General features: G+C 43.1%; 1 protein-coding gene across 1 annotated transcript in view; it reads right to left on the bottom strand.

Moving 5' to 3' along the window:
- FOXO1 (forkhead box O1) overlaps nucleotides 1-16,392 on the bottom strand; it is an 89,357-nt gene extending 72,965 nt beyond the window's left edge. Inside the window, exon 1 of the mRNA XM_032795161.2 lies at nucleotides 15,405-16,392. Within this exon, the coding sequence (XP_032651052.1) occupies nucleotides 15,405-16,010 (606 nt within the window). The 5' untranslated portion in view covers nucleotides 16,011-16,392. The remainder of the gene's footprint in view (nucleotides 1-15,404) is intronic.
- Between the last annotated feature and the right edge of the window lie 2,186 nt (nucleotides 16,393-18,578).

Here is an 18,578-nt window from a genome sequence, read left to right as displayed (position 1 = left end):
AGAGTGGAGCCTGCCTTAGCCCTGCTGCGCTGCCAACCGGGAGCCACGCAAGGTAAGTGCTGCCTGGTGGAAGCCCGTACCCTTCTCGCACCCCAGCCTTCAGCCCCCTCCCAGAGCCAGCATCCCATACCCCCTCCTGTACCCCAACCAACTGCCTCAGCCCTGAGCCCCCTCACAGAGCTACTACCTCATACCCCTTCCTGCATCCTGAGCCTTTGCCTCAGCCCTGCATCCCCCTCAGAGCCAGCACCCCAAATTGCCTCCTGTACCCCAACCAACTGCCCTAGCCGAGCCCCCTCCTGCACCCAAACTCACTCCCAGAGCTTGCAACCCTCACCCCCTCCTGCACCCCAACCTGCTGCCTCAGGCTCAGCCTGGAGCCCCCTCCCACACTCCGAAACCCTCGGCCCCAGCCCAGAGTCCACATCCCCTCCCAAACCCCAACCCAGTAAAAATGAGTGAAGGTGGAGGACAGTGAGCAATGGAGGGAGTTGGAATGGAGTGAGCAGGGCGGGGAAGATCCTGGGTTGCACTTAAATTCAGAAAATGATCTTGTGCATAAAAAGGTTGGAGACCACTCGTTTAAAGACTACTAGGCTAAATTCTGCACTCTACTTTTGTAACCCCACTAGTTTTAATGGGGTTGGATAGATGCAGCCAAGGAGCAGATCAGACGCACAAAATGTAAGTAATTTTACTTCTTTAGGCACTTTAATATGAAGAATCTAGAAGCACTGAAGTTGAAAGCATACCATTTTGGAGATCCTGTTAAAAAGATGATCACAGTGCAGTCTGCTGGTCACATTCAGCCATAATGTGGCCTGGAAACAATATTTTGCAAAGTAGAAGGTGTTTTCATATGTGCTGCCTTCTGAAAAGCAGTTTAGTTGTTCTTTTAATCTCAAACACCCAGCAAATATGAAGACATCAGGTTTCATTTACTCCTATTGCCAGGATTAATATGGACAGGAGCAAAGAATGGGGACAACAGAAATAATGCACAGTATTGCGCCAAAAATTAGTAAATACTACAAGTTAAGCAAAGAGTCGAAGTGCAACATCAGCTAAGACCCAGCCAATTTTGGATGGTTACAGCTAAGCCTCAGTTTTTATTGACTGTGTGGTGCATGTGCAAGAACAGCCTTCAGTCTTTTCACAGCCTCAGTTGCTAACTATAAACCTCCAAAAGTCAAGACATGAAAAAAAGCATTTGAGATACTGTACAGCTACATTATACAGGTCATATCTAAACTGCAAGAAAAGATTAAGAAGTTGCCTTGCCGCTGTTTTACTAAGGGATACAAGAGCCACCCCCCATACTCTTAGTGAGTATTCCTATTATATAATTTACCATGAGGCTTAAACGGCATGGAAGGCATGTCCCAACTCACTATTAATGGCACTGATGCTAGTATTTACAAGTCAGAAGACAGTTAGGGATATTATTCTCTTAAATCCTCGGGATTGACCATTGTGGGATTTCCACAGAAATAACCCACAGAAAAAGATCTAGCTTGAACAGGCTTAACAGATTTCTATTCAGATACCCAAGTAGTATTCTCCATTGCTTGACAATATAATACGGGGATACAATATTTCCAAACAGCAATATCTCCATTGCCGGTATGTCAAAGTGAAGCTTCAAAGTTGACTGTCTGCATCATGTATCTTTAATAAACACCTTCCCCATCAAACCTACTTACCTGCCCAAATGAAAGAAGCAATAAAGTTGTGTTTTCCTGACCACAAAGGGGAAGAGTCAGTGGCACTGTCTTCCAGAGAAATACAATACAATGTAGGAAGTTACAAATTAAGTTACAAGTTGAATGGAATGTTGAACATTCATATACTGATCTGATGGGCTAGCGCAGTGCATTTAACTGAAACGATCGTTTATTAAAAATATCTCTATGCAATGCTTTTTTCTTTGCTTTATTCTCATAGTAGTAATTGCCACACCTCAGGATATTTTCTTTAGATAGATGACTAAACTGCCTAGACACTGTGCCTCAGACTAAAAACTCCTCCCAGAGGACCAGTCCTCATGAACTGATTTCTGCATTTGTTATTGCTCAAGTAAAAATTGTCTTTTCTTGTATTCTTTATCTTTGGAGACGGTCTGATCAATGGCCAAAGCCAGTAATACTGCCATCCCAGTTGTTGTAAAGAATGTGTTAGCTCTCTTTGCTAAATATTCTCCCCCTCCCACCAAAAAATACTATTTCTATGCATGTGCATACTACTATTATGCAGTCAGGCTAATAGAATACTTATTGTGCAATCACTGAAGACAATTCACATCTGTTAGAATACGAATACCCTTAATTTTGGCAGAGGACTGTTCAGTTCTTGTAGCACAGATTCCTTGGTGGTAGAAATTTGAGGACAAGTCTATTATAGTGATAAATGTGGATACACATGTTCAAGGAAAAAGGAGAGGTGGGGATGAGGGGGGAAAGATAGGTTAATGTTGAGGTTTTTAATTTCAAACTAGGGCTCAAAAGTTCATCTTATCATGCAAGTGATAAAGGAGGACATGCAGTTTTCGCAGTCAGATGATGTCTGTATTTGAAATGTAATAATTTATTATAACTCTGGCTCTGGTTACGCTACTACTTAAGTCAACATAAATTATGTCACGTTGGGGCATGAATTAGCCACCCCCTGAGTGATATAACTTATGCCAACTTAAGTGTTGGTGTGGACAGCGCTATGTTGGCGGGAGAGCTTCTCCCAAGGACATAGCTACCGCCACTTGCAGGGGCTGGAGTATTTAAGCGGAGGGAACAGCTCGCTCCTGTCTGTTTAGAGCAGCTACACTGGAGAGCTTGCAGCGGTGCAGCTGCACCATTGTAAGCTCTCTAGCATAGCCATAGCCTCTGTAACAACATTTATACACCTCTGACCTCGATTAGGATGGCTTCGCAAAGCCATCCTAATGAATGGAAAGAAAGCAAAGTGGCCTCTAATTAGGCATCTAATTACATTTTGGGTTCCCCCCACCCCCCAAAAAAGGGTTGGTTTTTTTCCCTCTTCCCTATGAACTCCCAAGATCTAGGTTCAAATCAAGTTTGAATCAAAGGATCCAAGTTCAATTTGATTAGGTTAAAACAAATGTGTTCTCATCCTAAACTTTCCTGGACATTGGTCTAGCCCAGAGGTGGGCAAACTACAGCCTGTGGGACCGTGCTGCTTGGCCCTTGAGGTCCCGGCTGGGGAGGCTGTCCCCCAGCCCCTCCCGTGCTGTCCTCCCTTCCCCGCAGCCTCAGCTCGCTGTGCTGCTAGTGCTCTGGGCAGTGGGGCTGCAAGCTCCTGCCAGGATGCACGGTGGTGTAGCTGGCTCTGGCTGGACGGCACGGCTGCCAGTCCTGCTGCTCTTAGTGGCAGGGTAAGGGGGTGGGGAGCAGGAGGGCTGCATAAGGGGAAAGGGGTCCCGGGGGGCAGTCAGGGGACAAGGAGCGGTTGGATGGGCAGAGGTTCGAGGAAGGGCAGGAAGGGGACGAGGGGGTTGGATAAGCGTGGCAGTCTTGGGGGGCCTGTCAGAGGGCAGGGGTGTGGATAGGGGTTGGGTCAGTCAGGGGACAAGGAGCAGGGGGGTTGGATAGGGGGTGGGGTCCCAGTGGGCAGTTAGGGGTTTAGGGGCGGGGACAAGGAGCAGAGGGGGTTGGATGGGTCAGGGATTCTGAGGCGGGCAGTCAGAGGGCAGGAAGTGGGAGGGAGTGGATGGGGGCAGGAGCCAGGCTGTCTGGGGAGGCACAGCCTTCCCTACCTGGCCCTCCATACAGTTTCGAAACCCTGATGTGGCCCTCAGGCCAAAAAAAGTTTGCCCACCCCTGGTCTAGCCAAAGTCTCCATTTTTACACAAGGAAGTCTTGGTTCAAAAGGCCCAGGTCTAGATTAACAGAGATGAGGCAATTTGAAATAGTTGGAGACTGAGCTGTGCAGAGAATCCAGTACCTGCACCATATCTGTCTCTAGCAGATTAATCCTCCATGTTCATCATCAAATTCATGCCCATTTATTTATTTTTAAAAAAGCATTCCGTTATCAGGACTGCTGACCAACTACAGATTTCACATTAAGGAACCTAACCAAGAAACCTCTTTCTGAACTGCTTTATTGAAAGAACAGAAATAGAGATCAACCAAAAGCACAATATTTTTAAGACTAGCCACCATAAATATTTTACTTTAAAAAGTCTTAATTGGTATATATTTATTACTACATGATTAACATACTCCCTGTAATACATAACAGGAAGTCTTATTCCTTCCTGTTACCTACAGTATATCAGTGTCAGATACACATAAACTGCCAGAGTATATGCAAGCTAATCTAAGAACTAAAAGTAAGTCTTTCCTTAAGAAGACTCCAGCCAGCTTGAAATCCTGACATAAAAGGGCTATTAGCTCATAATTCAAACTCTTAACTAAAAGGAACTGGTGAACTGGCCTACTGCTATTCAATTAACTAATATTTTAGTGGCCAATCTCAAGTCTCCTCAGAGTGACTAGATTTAGGTTCACCCTGGCACAAGCATCTCCCAACTGTTTTTCCTTCTTCCAAGGTTTGAATTTGACAACGATTCAAGGGGGAATTATTGATGGCTGCTCCAGACTACATTCAACAAATCAGAGCTAGTAACGATAGACCTGTAGCAGTCAAACTCTGTTGATATTTCAGAGAAGAAAAAAGTTCATTCTTGCAGCTATTGATTTTTAAAAAAGAATTAAAAGTTCCTCTTTACCCAAAAATCAGATACTTTGACTGGAAATTAAAAGCACTAATTTAAGAGAGACCTAGAACTACAGTAATTCCATAACACAATCATTCTAAAGCAACCCCTCTAAGAGAAGTGAAATTGGGTCCCAAACACTAGAGAAATTTTAATATATTAATTCACTGAGTTTGCAACACACACACTTTAAGAGATTGATTTAGTCTGGCATATACAAATTGCACCCACTGTAGACAAACTAGGAATCTTCAGCCATGATCCATTACTTCAGTTTTACTCTGAAGTAGCACCATTGTAAGTATTCTCTTTCTCCCTTCAGCTGTTTAAAATAGGTCAAAATTTGCTTTCTGGACTAGCAGAGAAGTGATGTCTGACTCTAAACATACTCCAGCGGCAACAAAACTTGCAAATGAAATTTGGGGTGGCTTTAGCTCAATCTCCACTTGCAATTATCTTATTCACTTTATGGGCATAGGAAGACAGGCTTCTATAGCGCAATGGGTAACAAATCCAGTACCTTAATCTCATTACTGATAGGTATGCAATTCATGTAATTAAAATCACCTAATTTAATCCACTTCCCTTTAAGTAAACCTTAAACATTTCTGCTGATCTTGCAGGATGTAAGCTCATTTGCACAATAAATGCAGTCTAACAAGTCACCATATTTAAAACAAGTTGCTTCAGTTCAGTCTTATCTAACTGCCTAGTTTAAATGGTGATGGCTAAATGAAACTCCACCCATGTGGTAATTTCTGGAGACACACCTGAGAGAATTAAAGAATTTGCTAACTTCTGTTGTAATATGGAATCACAAATTAGCACTATCTAATATTGTTCAGACACTATCAATGGTAAACCCAAAATCTGATCAGATCTATGTAGTTCTGTTACCTATTTGAAAAGTGGACGTAATCTGTATTAACTACTCTTTTATCTAACCAATTCTTGCACCTCAGCACTCCTAAGACACTCACAAAGCCCAGCATGTACGATCATGGGAAAAGTTACTTTACAAGATGTTAAATAAGGACTGTCACAAGTGGTCTAGCAGTAAGGCAGTCTAAAAATAAAAAAAGAAAAATTCTATGTACTTCATAAAACCTATATGAATGCAGCGTTAAGACTGAGACTAGGCCAGATCCAGCAGTCCTGCTGATCAGTAGAGTACAAGGTGAGAGGGATGAAAAGGTTGCTTAAGGATCATGTCACTCCTCCCTGATCCAGCTGCCGTTCTGTAAAAGAGCCTGTGTGCTGGGTTAGAGCAACATAAGGACTGAAGAACTGATCAAATTTAGACCAGCTGCATGGGACAGAAAACACAGCTGCGAAATAACAGGGTATAATTGCTTTTCAGGCATACCACCTTCTCCCATACATGCTTCTGTATTACAGAAAATGGGGCAACAGGGAGACGGAGTGCCATCAGAGCCGCACATTGCCTATGTCAGCAGAAGATCAGCTTTACACTGGAGTGATCTCCCCACACCAGTTACTTTAGGCTATGTGAAGCAAAGTAGCTGCACTGCGCCATCTGGCCCCCTTAAATAAAAGTTCTAACTTTGTAGAAAGTTATAGTTTCCATGGAGAATAAAATGGCTGCTTGCACATATAAATATTTCATTACTGTATATCTGATTTCCCCAATGCTTTCTACATCCATTATGACAGAGCTCTGGTTGTTGCGGGAATAACAGCTTTCAATTCCTTCCCCCTTTTTTTGATGGGCAATTAAAATCTCAGTTTTTGCACTGCTTTAATAGTGTTTTTTCAAGCTTTTAATACCTTTCAAAAGAGAGAGACAGAAAAGGGCAGTGGAATTTACACAGTCCTTTCACATTTGCCAGCACTGGGAAGGTCTAATATGGGAGGACTTCTGAGTAATATACTGTCTTCATGTATTTCAATATCTAATCACTTAATCAAGTGCTTCTATGTATTACAATGCACAGATATAATTTAGTTTCTATACTCTGCAGGAAAGGGGCCATCTTTAGCTCATAAAGCAGATTATGGGGTTCTCAAAATATGTCTGGATAAGTACTCATGTAAGGAAAATGTACTGCACATGCCCAATATACTATATTCAGTACATGCATGTGAAATTTGGAACTTAAACTGCTTGAATTATGTGAGCACACGACAGCCACAACAAACACTGAAAACATTACTCTGTGCTGTTGCAAACCAAATAGCTGAATGGATTTTCTAGCTTGCCCAAAAATTAATTTCTAGACCAAGAACAAATATTTCAGAAAAAAGTTTCAGCCCTAAATGTCACCAGCCTTGGGCTTAGAATAAGGAAACCTTCTCAATACAAAGCAGTAGCAGCACAGGTATGATATGCCAACAACCACTTAGCTATTCTCTTTGTAAGTTGCAAGTCCAGAACCAACACAAGTTTAAGGAGTACTGAAACATAGCCAGGTCTTCTCACTACCTCTGTTAAATCTCATTTTTAACTCCCACATTATTCAGCAATAAGCCTTAACAGTTTTCCTCTGCACATCAAAATTCTAGGACTACTCCACTCCACTCAGTGATGTACACAGTTCCAGCAGATTTTCAGCAAACACTTTTCAAACTGAGCCTCTTGTCCCCTGATGTATCCTCAAATGGTAAAGTACTTCAAAATCTTTAGCAACTATTGCAACAGTGTTTCAAATGGAGCAAATAAACCCTGCTTAAGCATCTCAGATTTTAAGCAACTTCATGACATGTAGTTTCTTCAATATTCATACACAGATCTAAAATAGACACCAAGACTAGTGAAATGAAAAATCTGAAGCAGTCTCCAGTGCAATCTTAGCATTTGATTTCATTCACTGTATCCTCATTTATGACCTAATTGAAAGCTACTGCAAGAGCAGTCATGTTACATTGCATCAAGGCTAACATATGATAGATGGCACATTACAAGCCTAAAAGACAGCTACACAGCAACTTTGCTGGATGAAGACACATGAATAAACTCAGCAAATATATTCTTTGAAGTAGGTAAAGTGCAGTAAACAATATTTAAATAGTCCAAACTAGTGAAATTCTATATGCAGAAGCATAAATGTAGTTCTCCAATACATGCATGATTGTTCCCTTGTGCATTTTAGATTTAAGAAGTTCAGGTTAGGGTGGTAAAGGGCAGAATTCTTACAATACCACATCAAATTCAATTCCCCTGCATTTTAATTCATAAATAAAATTTCTACACAACTCTACTCTAGTGTAAACTAGCAAATGCTAAGAAAGTCACAGTTAACTGCTGCATGTATGACTTAACCTGAGGTTTCCTCCTGACTTCAAACAGATGCCTATCATCAGCTCAGAGTCTCTACTGTATAGAAGACAGACAGAAAGAAAGATTTGGTATGTCTTCACATGAATTAGCTGTGTCAGTACCTGCTATACTCAGAGTTACAAAATCACTTCCATTAGAATTCCGTGTTTTCACATTTTTTCCCCAAAACAAAATGATGGCTGAAGACTGAAGCTCAGCATGGTCATAACCAGTGTCCTGTGTATTTTGCAATTCCATAGCCATGGAATTTGTCAGCAATTATGATCTCAAAGCATTCATTTAAAAAAGGGTGTCTAGCATTCATGGTCTGTAAAATAACAAGGCAGTGTCATCTTGAATCTGCAGACAGCCTGAAACAATAGTTCATAGAGGCATGAACTGACCAATTTATCTCAGTAGTGTTGACTCAAACCTAGAAAACAGTGCCAATTATTTTACTGTGGGTTATTTTATCAGAAACATCCAACTAGAAGCTTTATCCCACTGTCTCAGATTGCCTTTCTTACACGGTCCCGTGTGCCAAAAGCCATAGTTACCAAAATCTCCAGCTCCCCTGACAACTTCTACAATGTAGTTAATACAAAAATCTGGAGCATACTTTATAAAAAAATCAGAAAAAGACATAACCAAACTGAATGTATTATAAAAGCAACCACTACAATGGCTAACATACAGATTGCCTAATTTTATTTCACCATGAAAGGGTGACAGAATGCAGAGCTTTTACCACAAAACCTAGGTCCATCTTACCACGGAGTACAGGGGCATGGGGAGGAGACAAGTAAGGTAGGAAATAAATAAAAATGTTAAAGCACTTTTTTAAAAAAAATCACTTAAGAGCATGCTCACTGTTCATCTCTGATTGTTAATAGATGCTAATGAAAGTATGTTCCCTTTTAGGATACGAAAAGCATGTTCAAACTGCCCAGTTTCAGGAGGGGACTTGCACAGGGACATTGGCTGCTGCCGCATTAACAGTTTGTATAAGGAAGATAAGCATTAATGAAACACACATAGGAAAATCCACACCAAAAACAATCTGCTTTATCAAGAGAAATTGTGATCTTAGACTGTAAGCAATTTTATTGCATTACACAGTATTCTGCACATTGTAAGTTCTCATTCAAGATTTAATCAGAAACACTAATTCAAGCCACCTTGGACATACATATTATGTTCCAGTTTTGATTTGTTTTTTGCTTAATCATATACCTTAACATTACATTCATATATATGTCATAAGGGTAAAATTTAAAATATATAGAATTTGTAGTATGATCAAATTAACATTACTGTCTGAATTTTTAATTTTCACATTTCCTGACTTTCTGCTACTTTATTTGTGTGCAACCTACAGGGGCCTGGTTATTATTATTATTTTTTTTAATCATACAGAAGGGAGAGGTTTTTAAACCTACTACTGTTACAGCTGGTATAACTAAAAGATGGAAAAGAGCTTTCATGTGCATTTGACAGCATTTTCTGTCCATTAATTTCATGTTGCCCCAGAATAGTCAGTTTTGCACCTATCTGTGTGGGCCTTTAAAAATACTGTTGTCTTCTGTTATCTGAAACAGAATAGGAAAATGAGTTTATAAAGCCACAGAAGTTGGTAAGGAGACCCCAGACTTGAAGTCACTTCATATTTGTTTTAAAGGGATGTATATGTATCTCAGATGCACAGGTTAGTTTAATGTAATATTGAAACGATTCTGGCAACTGGAAAGCTAGTTAGTTTGGTTTAAAAAAAAATAATTCTCTTTGCCACGTAAGTTTGCCACAAGTACTAATTGCCAAAACTGGCTTTATTTTCCTGATCATAACATCTCAGCACATAAGTAAGAATGCAGGCACTCTTCTATACAGAGCCTCTCACTTGAGTCACTGGTATGAATCTTGCCTATTAAAGATAGTGAAAGTACTACTGAGAGCTATTTAGTGGCTTGTGTGAAATGAGGTGGCAATGGACAGACATTTATGGCTATGAAAGATTTATTTTGACATCAGACCAAATATGTTTATTTACAGTATGTTTTAAGTTGGCAGAGTCCCTTCTCACTGAAAGTTAATGACATATAGCAACGAATCAGTTAGGAAAGTATCAATTTCTATCGCAAAAGCACAAAGTTAGATCCCTACACTTCTTGTATCATGACTGTTTGAGCATGTAGCAATTCTGCAGAGTAAATTCAGTGTCCATCAACTAGTATCCTATCACCTTCCATATTAAAAAAAAAACTACATGTTTGATAAAACCTATTTTAAATACTTCAGCATGGAATGTATTTTTGTTATTTCAGTTATTCAGATACCAAAATAAGGTTTTTCTAATTTTTGTAACATGCTCTGTACTCTATTTGCAAAAGGCTTTTGAAATATTTAAGATTGTGTTATGTCGCTTTTGAATCAATACCACACCCTAGAATCATCTTTGTATAGACACTTATTCAATGATGAGTTAGTCATGACCACTACAACAATTCTTATGGACAAAGACATTCAACTCAGCATATGCTTTGGACTCACCCTATCAGGCATACTTCCAGTCATACTTCTGCAACTTGCTATCATCTAGTCTCATTCCAATAGCCAGGACAACAGGTAAATCTAGGTGATCAAGCCTTCACTAAGCCAGAAGTCAAGAAGGTGTAACCAGTGATGCAATCTTAATAATCGCCACAAGACTTATATTATATACCCAATAATCAGAGAAAGTCATCCAAAGTTAGTAGTATTTTCTGTTTCAACGGAACATTCTGTCTAAAGAATTACTCTGAGGATATCTGAATGTTGGTCGGGTCAACTTTTGGCTTTATTCCATTTTCAGAGGCTGAATAAAAGAACTAGAGCAGCAAGTGCTGAAAGAGGGGATGTGATAGATGTTCTTTATAATTAATCTCACAACTTTTCTGAAGTAAACCAATGCTGTACATCTTGCAGTGCATGCACACCAGGTGTTTGAGTTTATATAGGATATCTAACCAAAAATCAGACTTATATAAGGAAAAAAGTTACCCACACTTATTTCCCTCAGAGGTAAGTCCACTGCCACCACCAAAGATTCCATTTCTTAACCACATTCTACCCTTATCCGCATAACTTGGGTAAGAGATTGTTTTGACTGGAATAGTACCATAAATCTTTGTGCTTCTTCACAACACACTCAGTAACTTTCTTGTTATCACTACAACAGATCTTGGTCTTTCTACAATTCTTTTTAAGCCAATATGGTTATCAACAGTGCTTGTTAGCGTTCAATAGTACAAAAGGGTTTGGTAAAGAATGTTTAGGCTCTCCCTTTGTTACATGATTCATTCAGAGGAACTGATAAGCATGTGGGTACTGGTTTTTTGAGGGGGGCTGGCAGAGTTTACATTTCAGACTAGAAATTCTCAGGAACTCTAGAGCAGACTATGAACACATATAACTGAGATCAATTTTACCTACTTTAGTAAACATTACTTAAGTACACCTCTACCCCGATATAACACTGTCCTCGGGAGCCAAAAAATCTTACCGCATTATAGGTGAAACCGCGTTATATTGAACTTGCTTTGATCCACTGGAGTGCGTAGCCCCGCCCCCCCCCCCGAGCACTGCTTTAACGCATTATATCTGAATTCCTGTTGTACCAAGCCGCATTATATCGAGATAAAGGTATATATACTTAAGTACAATTTCTGTGTAATGTAAAATTATACTGCCTTTGGCTTTCACATTCCTTTTATTACAATATGGAGATGAAGTTTTAGCAATCAAGAAATACACCAGACTGGACCTGGACTCTGTTTATTTTCAGTACCTGATAAAGTTGACGGAGTTAAAATTCTTTTAGTGAAAATGCAGTTTAACAACTGAAATTACAATTTGGTAGTTACAGAATCACAGACACTTGAAACTGTTACCAATGCAGAATATCATAACTAAGGTTGAAGACACTGGAAATTAGATCTTGTTTAAACATTTAATTCTGAATTTCTACTCAAAACAAGGTGTGTAATTTGACAGCTCACTACATTAGGTTTGTAACTGTAAAAACATCTAAACTCTAATTATAACAATATGGAAAGTTTTTTTCAGATATTTTACCCAAATAACACATGCAATCCAATTGAGAAAGAAGCAACTATACTACACTGTGTATTGCAGGCCATAAATAAACGGACCCAAGACCATTATGAATCCTGTCAGCAAAAGTTTACCCTCTAATCTATATTCAGCTTTCCAAGTAATTCTCCTTTTTCAGGGCCCATAACTGACTGAAATTTAGAATGTTTTAATTACACCTAAATAAGTCCACTGATTACAGTACAGTACTAAAATAACAGATCCTGAGCCAAACAGACCCTTATTCAAGCTGAGCCATTGATTCATGTTAAATGAGGCAAGTGATTTGAACTCCATGTGCCTCAGTCAACTCAGCTATAAAACTGGTTAAAAGCAGAATATCTTAGAACATATTATGGTGGAGCAGTAGAAAGACAATAGTTAACACTGCATGAAGGTTTTCAGTTCAACAGGACTTAGATAACTAATCCTGAAGTGTGTGGGGGGGGGAGGTTGTAAAAAAGCCTCCAGCTACTACCTAAGCAAGAAATTAGGAATGACTAGGTGTATAAGGGGTTAACAACTTTCCTACTACCCCGTCAAAAATATGCACAAGGAGGAGAAAAAGAAATCACAGTGACTTATGCCCACAGAGACAGTACAACAAACATTAAAAAAGCCATACGTAAACAGGGGTTCATAGACTATGACAGCCCCAAAAAACCTGAAACATTCCACATCCAATAAAGTAACAGCAGCAGTTTTTTAGTCTATAAACAAATGCTGGGAACAGGGAAGTCTTAATTTGAGAGCTGAAGCTCTGTACAGCTTGTTAAAACAATGCACCACCAAAAGATAAGTAACAGAATACAAAGTAATTAGTCAGTGACATTCTTTTTAGGCCTTCTAGTTTTTTTAAATACTCCTTTACTCAAACTGAAAATGCACTTGACATAATCACAATCTGTACCAACAGACTGCACAACCACCTGAAAGATCTCATTTTTAAATGTTGGTCTTTCTGTTAAGCTTTATCATTCAAATTTCTTCACACACATCAACCTTTAGGTTTCTTTGCTCCTAGCGGTAAATTTAGTGAAGTACTGTCCTTTTGTTTTTGTAATTTTACACTACAAGAACTCTGCAGGATGCTGTCTACCTATAAAAACAAAACAAAAAAAGTACCATTCCTAATACCATATCCCGAGGTGGGGGGGGGGGGGATTTAAAAGACATTGTTTGGATGGACAACTACCCCAATACGTAAAAAGCCTTAAGTATTATCTAAACTAGAAACCCAAGTACAATGTATTTGGAAAAACTGATAAATCTACAACACTGCAAAGTTTAACTAATACTGACTGAAATTATATTATATTATGATCCTGCCAGCACTGTGTGGGGGATTTCTCTCTCTTTACAGAGGCAAAAAAAACAGAAGACCTCTTCTAAAAATAATCTGGTAGGTAGTGACAAAATCCTATATACCTCTGTCATGAGAGTATACAACGCATGCTTTACACAGCATCAAACCAAAGGTTAACTTCTTTGAAGTAAATTAACACTTTAAATATTGTCCCCAGTAAAGACTATGGGACAAGGCGGTGCATTAATAATCAGTGTATTCAGACAAGTGGCACTTTGTAAACCAATTCAAATAGTCAGTTTTAGAAGAGATGTAACTGATAAATATAGCAGCATGTCTAGCCATCACTACAGCTAATGGCTGACTTTTAGAGCTGCTGGTGATGTGTGAAGTGACAGAAAGGTCAAGTCATTTGCTAAGGAAAACATGTCCACTGTTGAACAGTGTTAGAAGTCTGAAAGATCAGAACTCTTGGCTGTTTGTTATTATCAGCACTCCCACCCTGAAGCCGGAATCAGGACTTGATGCACAGCTAGTGTGTACTTGCTACCCCATTCCAATTTGTACAAGGCAGAGCTGCAAATCCTATGATCAACAGGTCACCTAGCAGTTTGCTACTTCTAGACACACAGACTTCATTCTGAGGGAAACAGTGTCCCGCTAATTAAAAAAACCTGTAAACTAAATTTAACAAAGCCATTACAATGAACACGCAGCACACTGGGTAAACATGCAGTGTTACTATAATTCTTGTTCTGCCTATGTCCCTTCCCCATTTTAGATTATGACCCCCTCTCCTATTTATTGGGTCATGTCTGAATTTAGATTGTAAATTCCTTTGGGGCAAGGACTTGTGATATATGCTTCACCGAAGCAAATAGACATGCCTGAGCACATAATGAACAATGGGATGAAAAGGTCATTTTATATCTTAAACCTGAAATAGCACTAGCGCTACTAGCTCCAGCTAAGCAATCTTTAAAAAATGGCAAATTCCCTCAATAAGATTAACTGCAATTAAAGTTTGTGTTGGAAAGGACTCTATACTTCCCTACTTATTTACAGGGGAAGGTCTCACACAGCGGGTGAAGGGCGCTGCCATGTGTCTTAGCACTGGATCTGAAGCACGAGGCACCGGCCCTTTAAATGCATTGCACACATTGACAGGCTTGAACTTCAGCTCCACACAGGGCACAGTACAGGCAAAATGAGCTAGTGTCTGCTGCCCTGTCGCCCCCAGCACGTGGCACCCTAACACTGCGCTTCTCTAGCTCTTGGCTAGCCCTTGAATCTCTGTCACTTTAAGTTCGTCTCAACTCTGCAAAGGGAAATGACACAGCGAGTCTCCACAGCCGGCTGGCTGCTAAGTTACAAACCCGGCACAAGCAACTTCGGCTGCCCTTTTAGGCAACGGGGAAAGTGGCAGGAACCCCCTAGCCCCCGGGGACAGCCGCAGACACATGCAACCTGTGACAGCGTCACCCCTGCATCTCCCCCTTAAGCCGCGTCCTCCTATCTCTTACCAACTCTCGGGGGGGGGGGGGCACTTTTTTAAAGTATTCAGCCACATTGCAAACCGAGCCAACTTGCCTAAACTCCGGCCATCCCAGCGTCAGTGAACAGGCAGGGAGGGCAGGCGGCAGGCTGCAAATCACTACGCTGCCCTCTAACTTCGTGCACTTCACCTACAGGGGCGAGGGCGCAGAATTTGCAGCGCTCTGCAACTGCCCTGCTTCCCCTCCAGCTCCCCGATCTCTAGGGGGTTGCAATGCTCCGCAATCCCCGGTGCACCCTAAACCCAGGCACGCACCCCACTAGCGAGGCGCTGGGCGTGCGCTGCACCGCCCTGGAAGAAGCTTCCTGCCTCCTCCGAAATAAGCAAGGTGGGAAGAGGCAAGTGTCCCCGCTCCTCCCGGGGCCCCGGGCCGGCCAACTCTCCCCATGCCCCGCCGCCTCACCTTCCAGCCGGCCGAGCTGTTGCTGTCGCCCTTATCCTTGAAGTAGGGGACGCTCTTGACCATCCACTCGTAGATCTGGGACAGGGTGAGCCGCTTCTCTGGGGAGCTCTCGATGGCCTTGGTGATCAGGTCGGCGTAGGACAGGTTGCCCCAGGCGTTGCGGCGGGCCGAGCTGCTCTTGCGGGGCTGGCCGGGGATGGGACCCGCGGACAGGGCAGACACCGGCGGGTGCTGCTGCTGCTGGAGCGGCGGTCCGGGCTGCTGCTGCTGGTGGAGGCAGCCGGTCTCCTGGCACTGGAAGTCCCCGCACAGGCAGCCGCCAGCGGGAGCGGCCCCTTCTGCTGCCCCTGGGGCGGCCGGGGGCAGCGGCGACGGCTCGAAGTCCTCGCTCTCCTCCAGCAGCCTCAGGTTGCCGATGAAATCGACGCTGACCGCCGAGGCAGAGGCGGCCCCGTCGGGCTGCCCCCCGCAGGACGGCGCCGGGCTGGAGGTGGCCGAGCTGGACGGGTTGAACTCCGGTCTGGGCAGGGGCCAGGTGCAGGAGCGGGGCCGGGGCAGTGGCTCGAAATCAGGGTCGATGTCCACGAGCTGGGGCGCTTCAGCCATGGTGGTGGTGGGGAGGGGACGGCGCGGGGGAGCCCGCTGGGCAGCCGGGGAGGCTGCCGGCAGAGAGCCCGCAGGGAGGAGCGGAGCGGGGCTGGAGGGAGCGCAGCGCTCCTGGGGCGAGCGGAGGGGGGGGCAGGAGCCCCGGGGCAGGAGCCCGGAGAAGGGGGAGGGAGAAGGACACTTAGCTCCGCCACTTCATCAAGACTCCCGGGGAGGGTCGGTGCTGTGCGGCCGGGGCTCCCGCCAGCGCGGCCGTGGGGTCCGCAGGGCTCAGCGCGCCCGCCGGCTGCAGCCTGACTCGCTCCCCCTGGTCGCGCAGCTGCCTGTTGAGTGTACGGGACGCGGCCGTGGCAGCAGCGACTCAGCGACGGCCCAGCGGGGATTTACTGGAACTCCCGCCCGCCCCGCAGCCGCGGCGGGGCCCGCCTCCTCCCCCCTCCTTCGCCGTGTGATTGACGGGCCCGCCCGAGCCAATGGGCGCCCCACGCCGTTTAGGAAACGATTTGCCTGTTGTATTATGCAGAGGCCAATTTTCCATGAGGGTTTCGTGTGTGTGGCTGCTGGTAAGTCACTGAGAGGAGAATGTTTGCCTGAACCTGGCTCGGTGGTGCGGTGCCTGCAGCCGGAGCAGGCAGCAGCAGGGTTTGTTTACTACAAAGTGAGCAGAGAAGCAGCTTTGGAGTTTGCTCCAGGGTTTTGCAGCAGCGGGACTCGCCTGGCTGCAAGAGTTTGTTTTCAGCTCTGTATGCACATTGCACTGATTCCTAGGCGGGCTTCCCTTGGACTGCTGCCCTGTAGTCATTAAGTGGCAATTATCACTGCAAGGTATTCAATTTATTGCGTGCAATCGGTTCTCGGGGTGTTTTCCCTATCACTCGGGTAATAAAACTAAATAACAGGAAGGATGGTCTAGGTTAGGGGGTTCGACCAGGGCTCGCCAGATCTGGATTTGATTCCCTGCTCTGTCACAAACCTAGAGCTGCTGCAAATCACTTATCTGGCTGTGTCTGGGTTCCCCCATATATGCTGCACCCCCTGGCTTAAAGGAGTTTCCATCATATACAGGGTTTTCAGTTTGGTTCAGTGGCTGTTAGCACCCCCGCTGAACAAATGGTTCCAGCACCCCTGCTTCCATCTGTGTAAAATGGACGTAGCAGTGATTCCCTGCCTCCGAGGTGTATTGTGAGGATTACAATAATACATTAAGGACTGTGATATGGGGAGGTGGAGCTGTGTTGGTCCAAGGATATAAGAGAGACTAGGTTGGTGAAAAACTGAAGAACCATTTAGTGCACCGCATGTACTCCAGAATGGGCCATCTCAGACAGGAAATCGTCACATGCACCTGCCTATTGGAAGAAAATAACCAGGAAACTTACCTAGACATCATGTAGGAAACACAAAAAAACTATCAACAGAAGTTGGTCTAATAAAAAATACCCACCTTGTCTCTTTAAGGATTGTGAGGTATTCATGGTAATGGGAGCTATACAAGTACCTAGAGTAGATAGGGAAAGACATGCAAATGTAAGCACGCACATCCTCTATCTGTCAGTGGCATTTATTTTCTATCAAATCAGTCTGCTATGGTAGCTCCTATTTTTGCTTAACATGCAAGGAACTTTGTTGTCTGGCTTTATTTTGAAAGGGAGAGCTCCTTAATGGACAATTGGTTTTAGGGTTGGTAGGAGCCAGCATGCAACCCTCTCAGAGAGAGGATTCCTGCCAGCAGTGTTGGACTATGCCAGGGGTAGGCAGCCTATGGCACGCATGCCGAAGGCGGCACACAAGCTGATTTTTAGTGGCACTCACGCTGCCCGGGTCCTGGCCACTGATCCGGGGGCTCTGCATTTTAATTTAATTTTAAATGAAGCTTCTTAAACATTTTTAAAACATTATTTACTTTACATACAATAATAGTTTAGTTGTATATTATAGACTTATAGAAAGAGACCTTCTAAAAACATTAAAATGTATTACTGGCACGCGAAACCTTAACTTACAGTGAATAAATGAAGACTCGGCACACCACTTCTGAAAGGATGCCAACCCCTGGACTATGCAATGTCTGATCTGATGCACACAGTCAGCTTCTGTTGCTACTACCGTCTATCCTGGCTTTGGATTTCTCCCTGACCACACTGAGATCCAGACTACTTGCTGTTGCTGACTGACAGCTGTAAGCAGCAACAAGGCCATTGAACTACTCCACTCACCCACCCGACATACACAGAACAGTCAACATTAGCATAAGAGACTCTTTGCAGTCTTGTCAGTCTGAGCCAGCCCTTGATTTAGATTTTAGAACATACAAAAGCATGATGCAATGTCTTTTCCTCCTGCACACAAAATCTATGGGATAAATTAAAAGACAATTCTTCCAACACAGGCAGACCGTCTGTTCTTCCTGACAGCCAGTTGTTGCCCAGTAGTAAAAGCAGCCTGAGAGAAGTGAGGACCAAAGTGATTGCTGGTGTATCTTCACCATCTTCCCTTTTGGCCAGTGTACTTTGCCAGGAGATGTGAACATTGACTTAAGCTGCCTCTGTTTTTGCAGAATATATATTT

Source organism: Chelonoidis abingdonii, chromosome 1 (genome assembly GCF_003597395.2).
Source record: "Chelonoidis abingdonii isolate Lonesome George chromosome 1, CheloAbing_2.0, whole genome shotgun sequence".
Lineage (NCBI taxonomy): Eukaryota > Metazoa > Chordata > Testudines > Testudinidae > Chelonoidis > Chelonoidis abingdonii.
The sequence above is the reverse complement of the archived record's forward strand: the minus strand, read 5'-3'. Positions and strand labels throughout refer to the sequence as shown.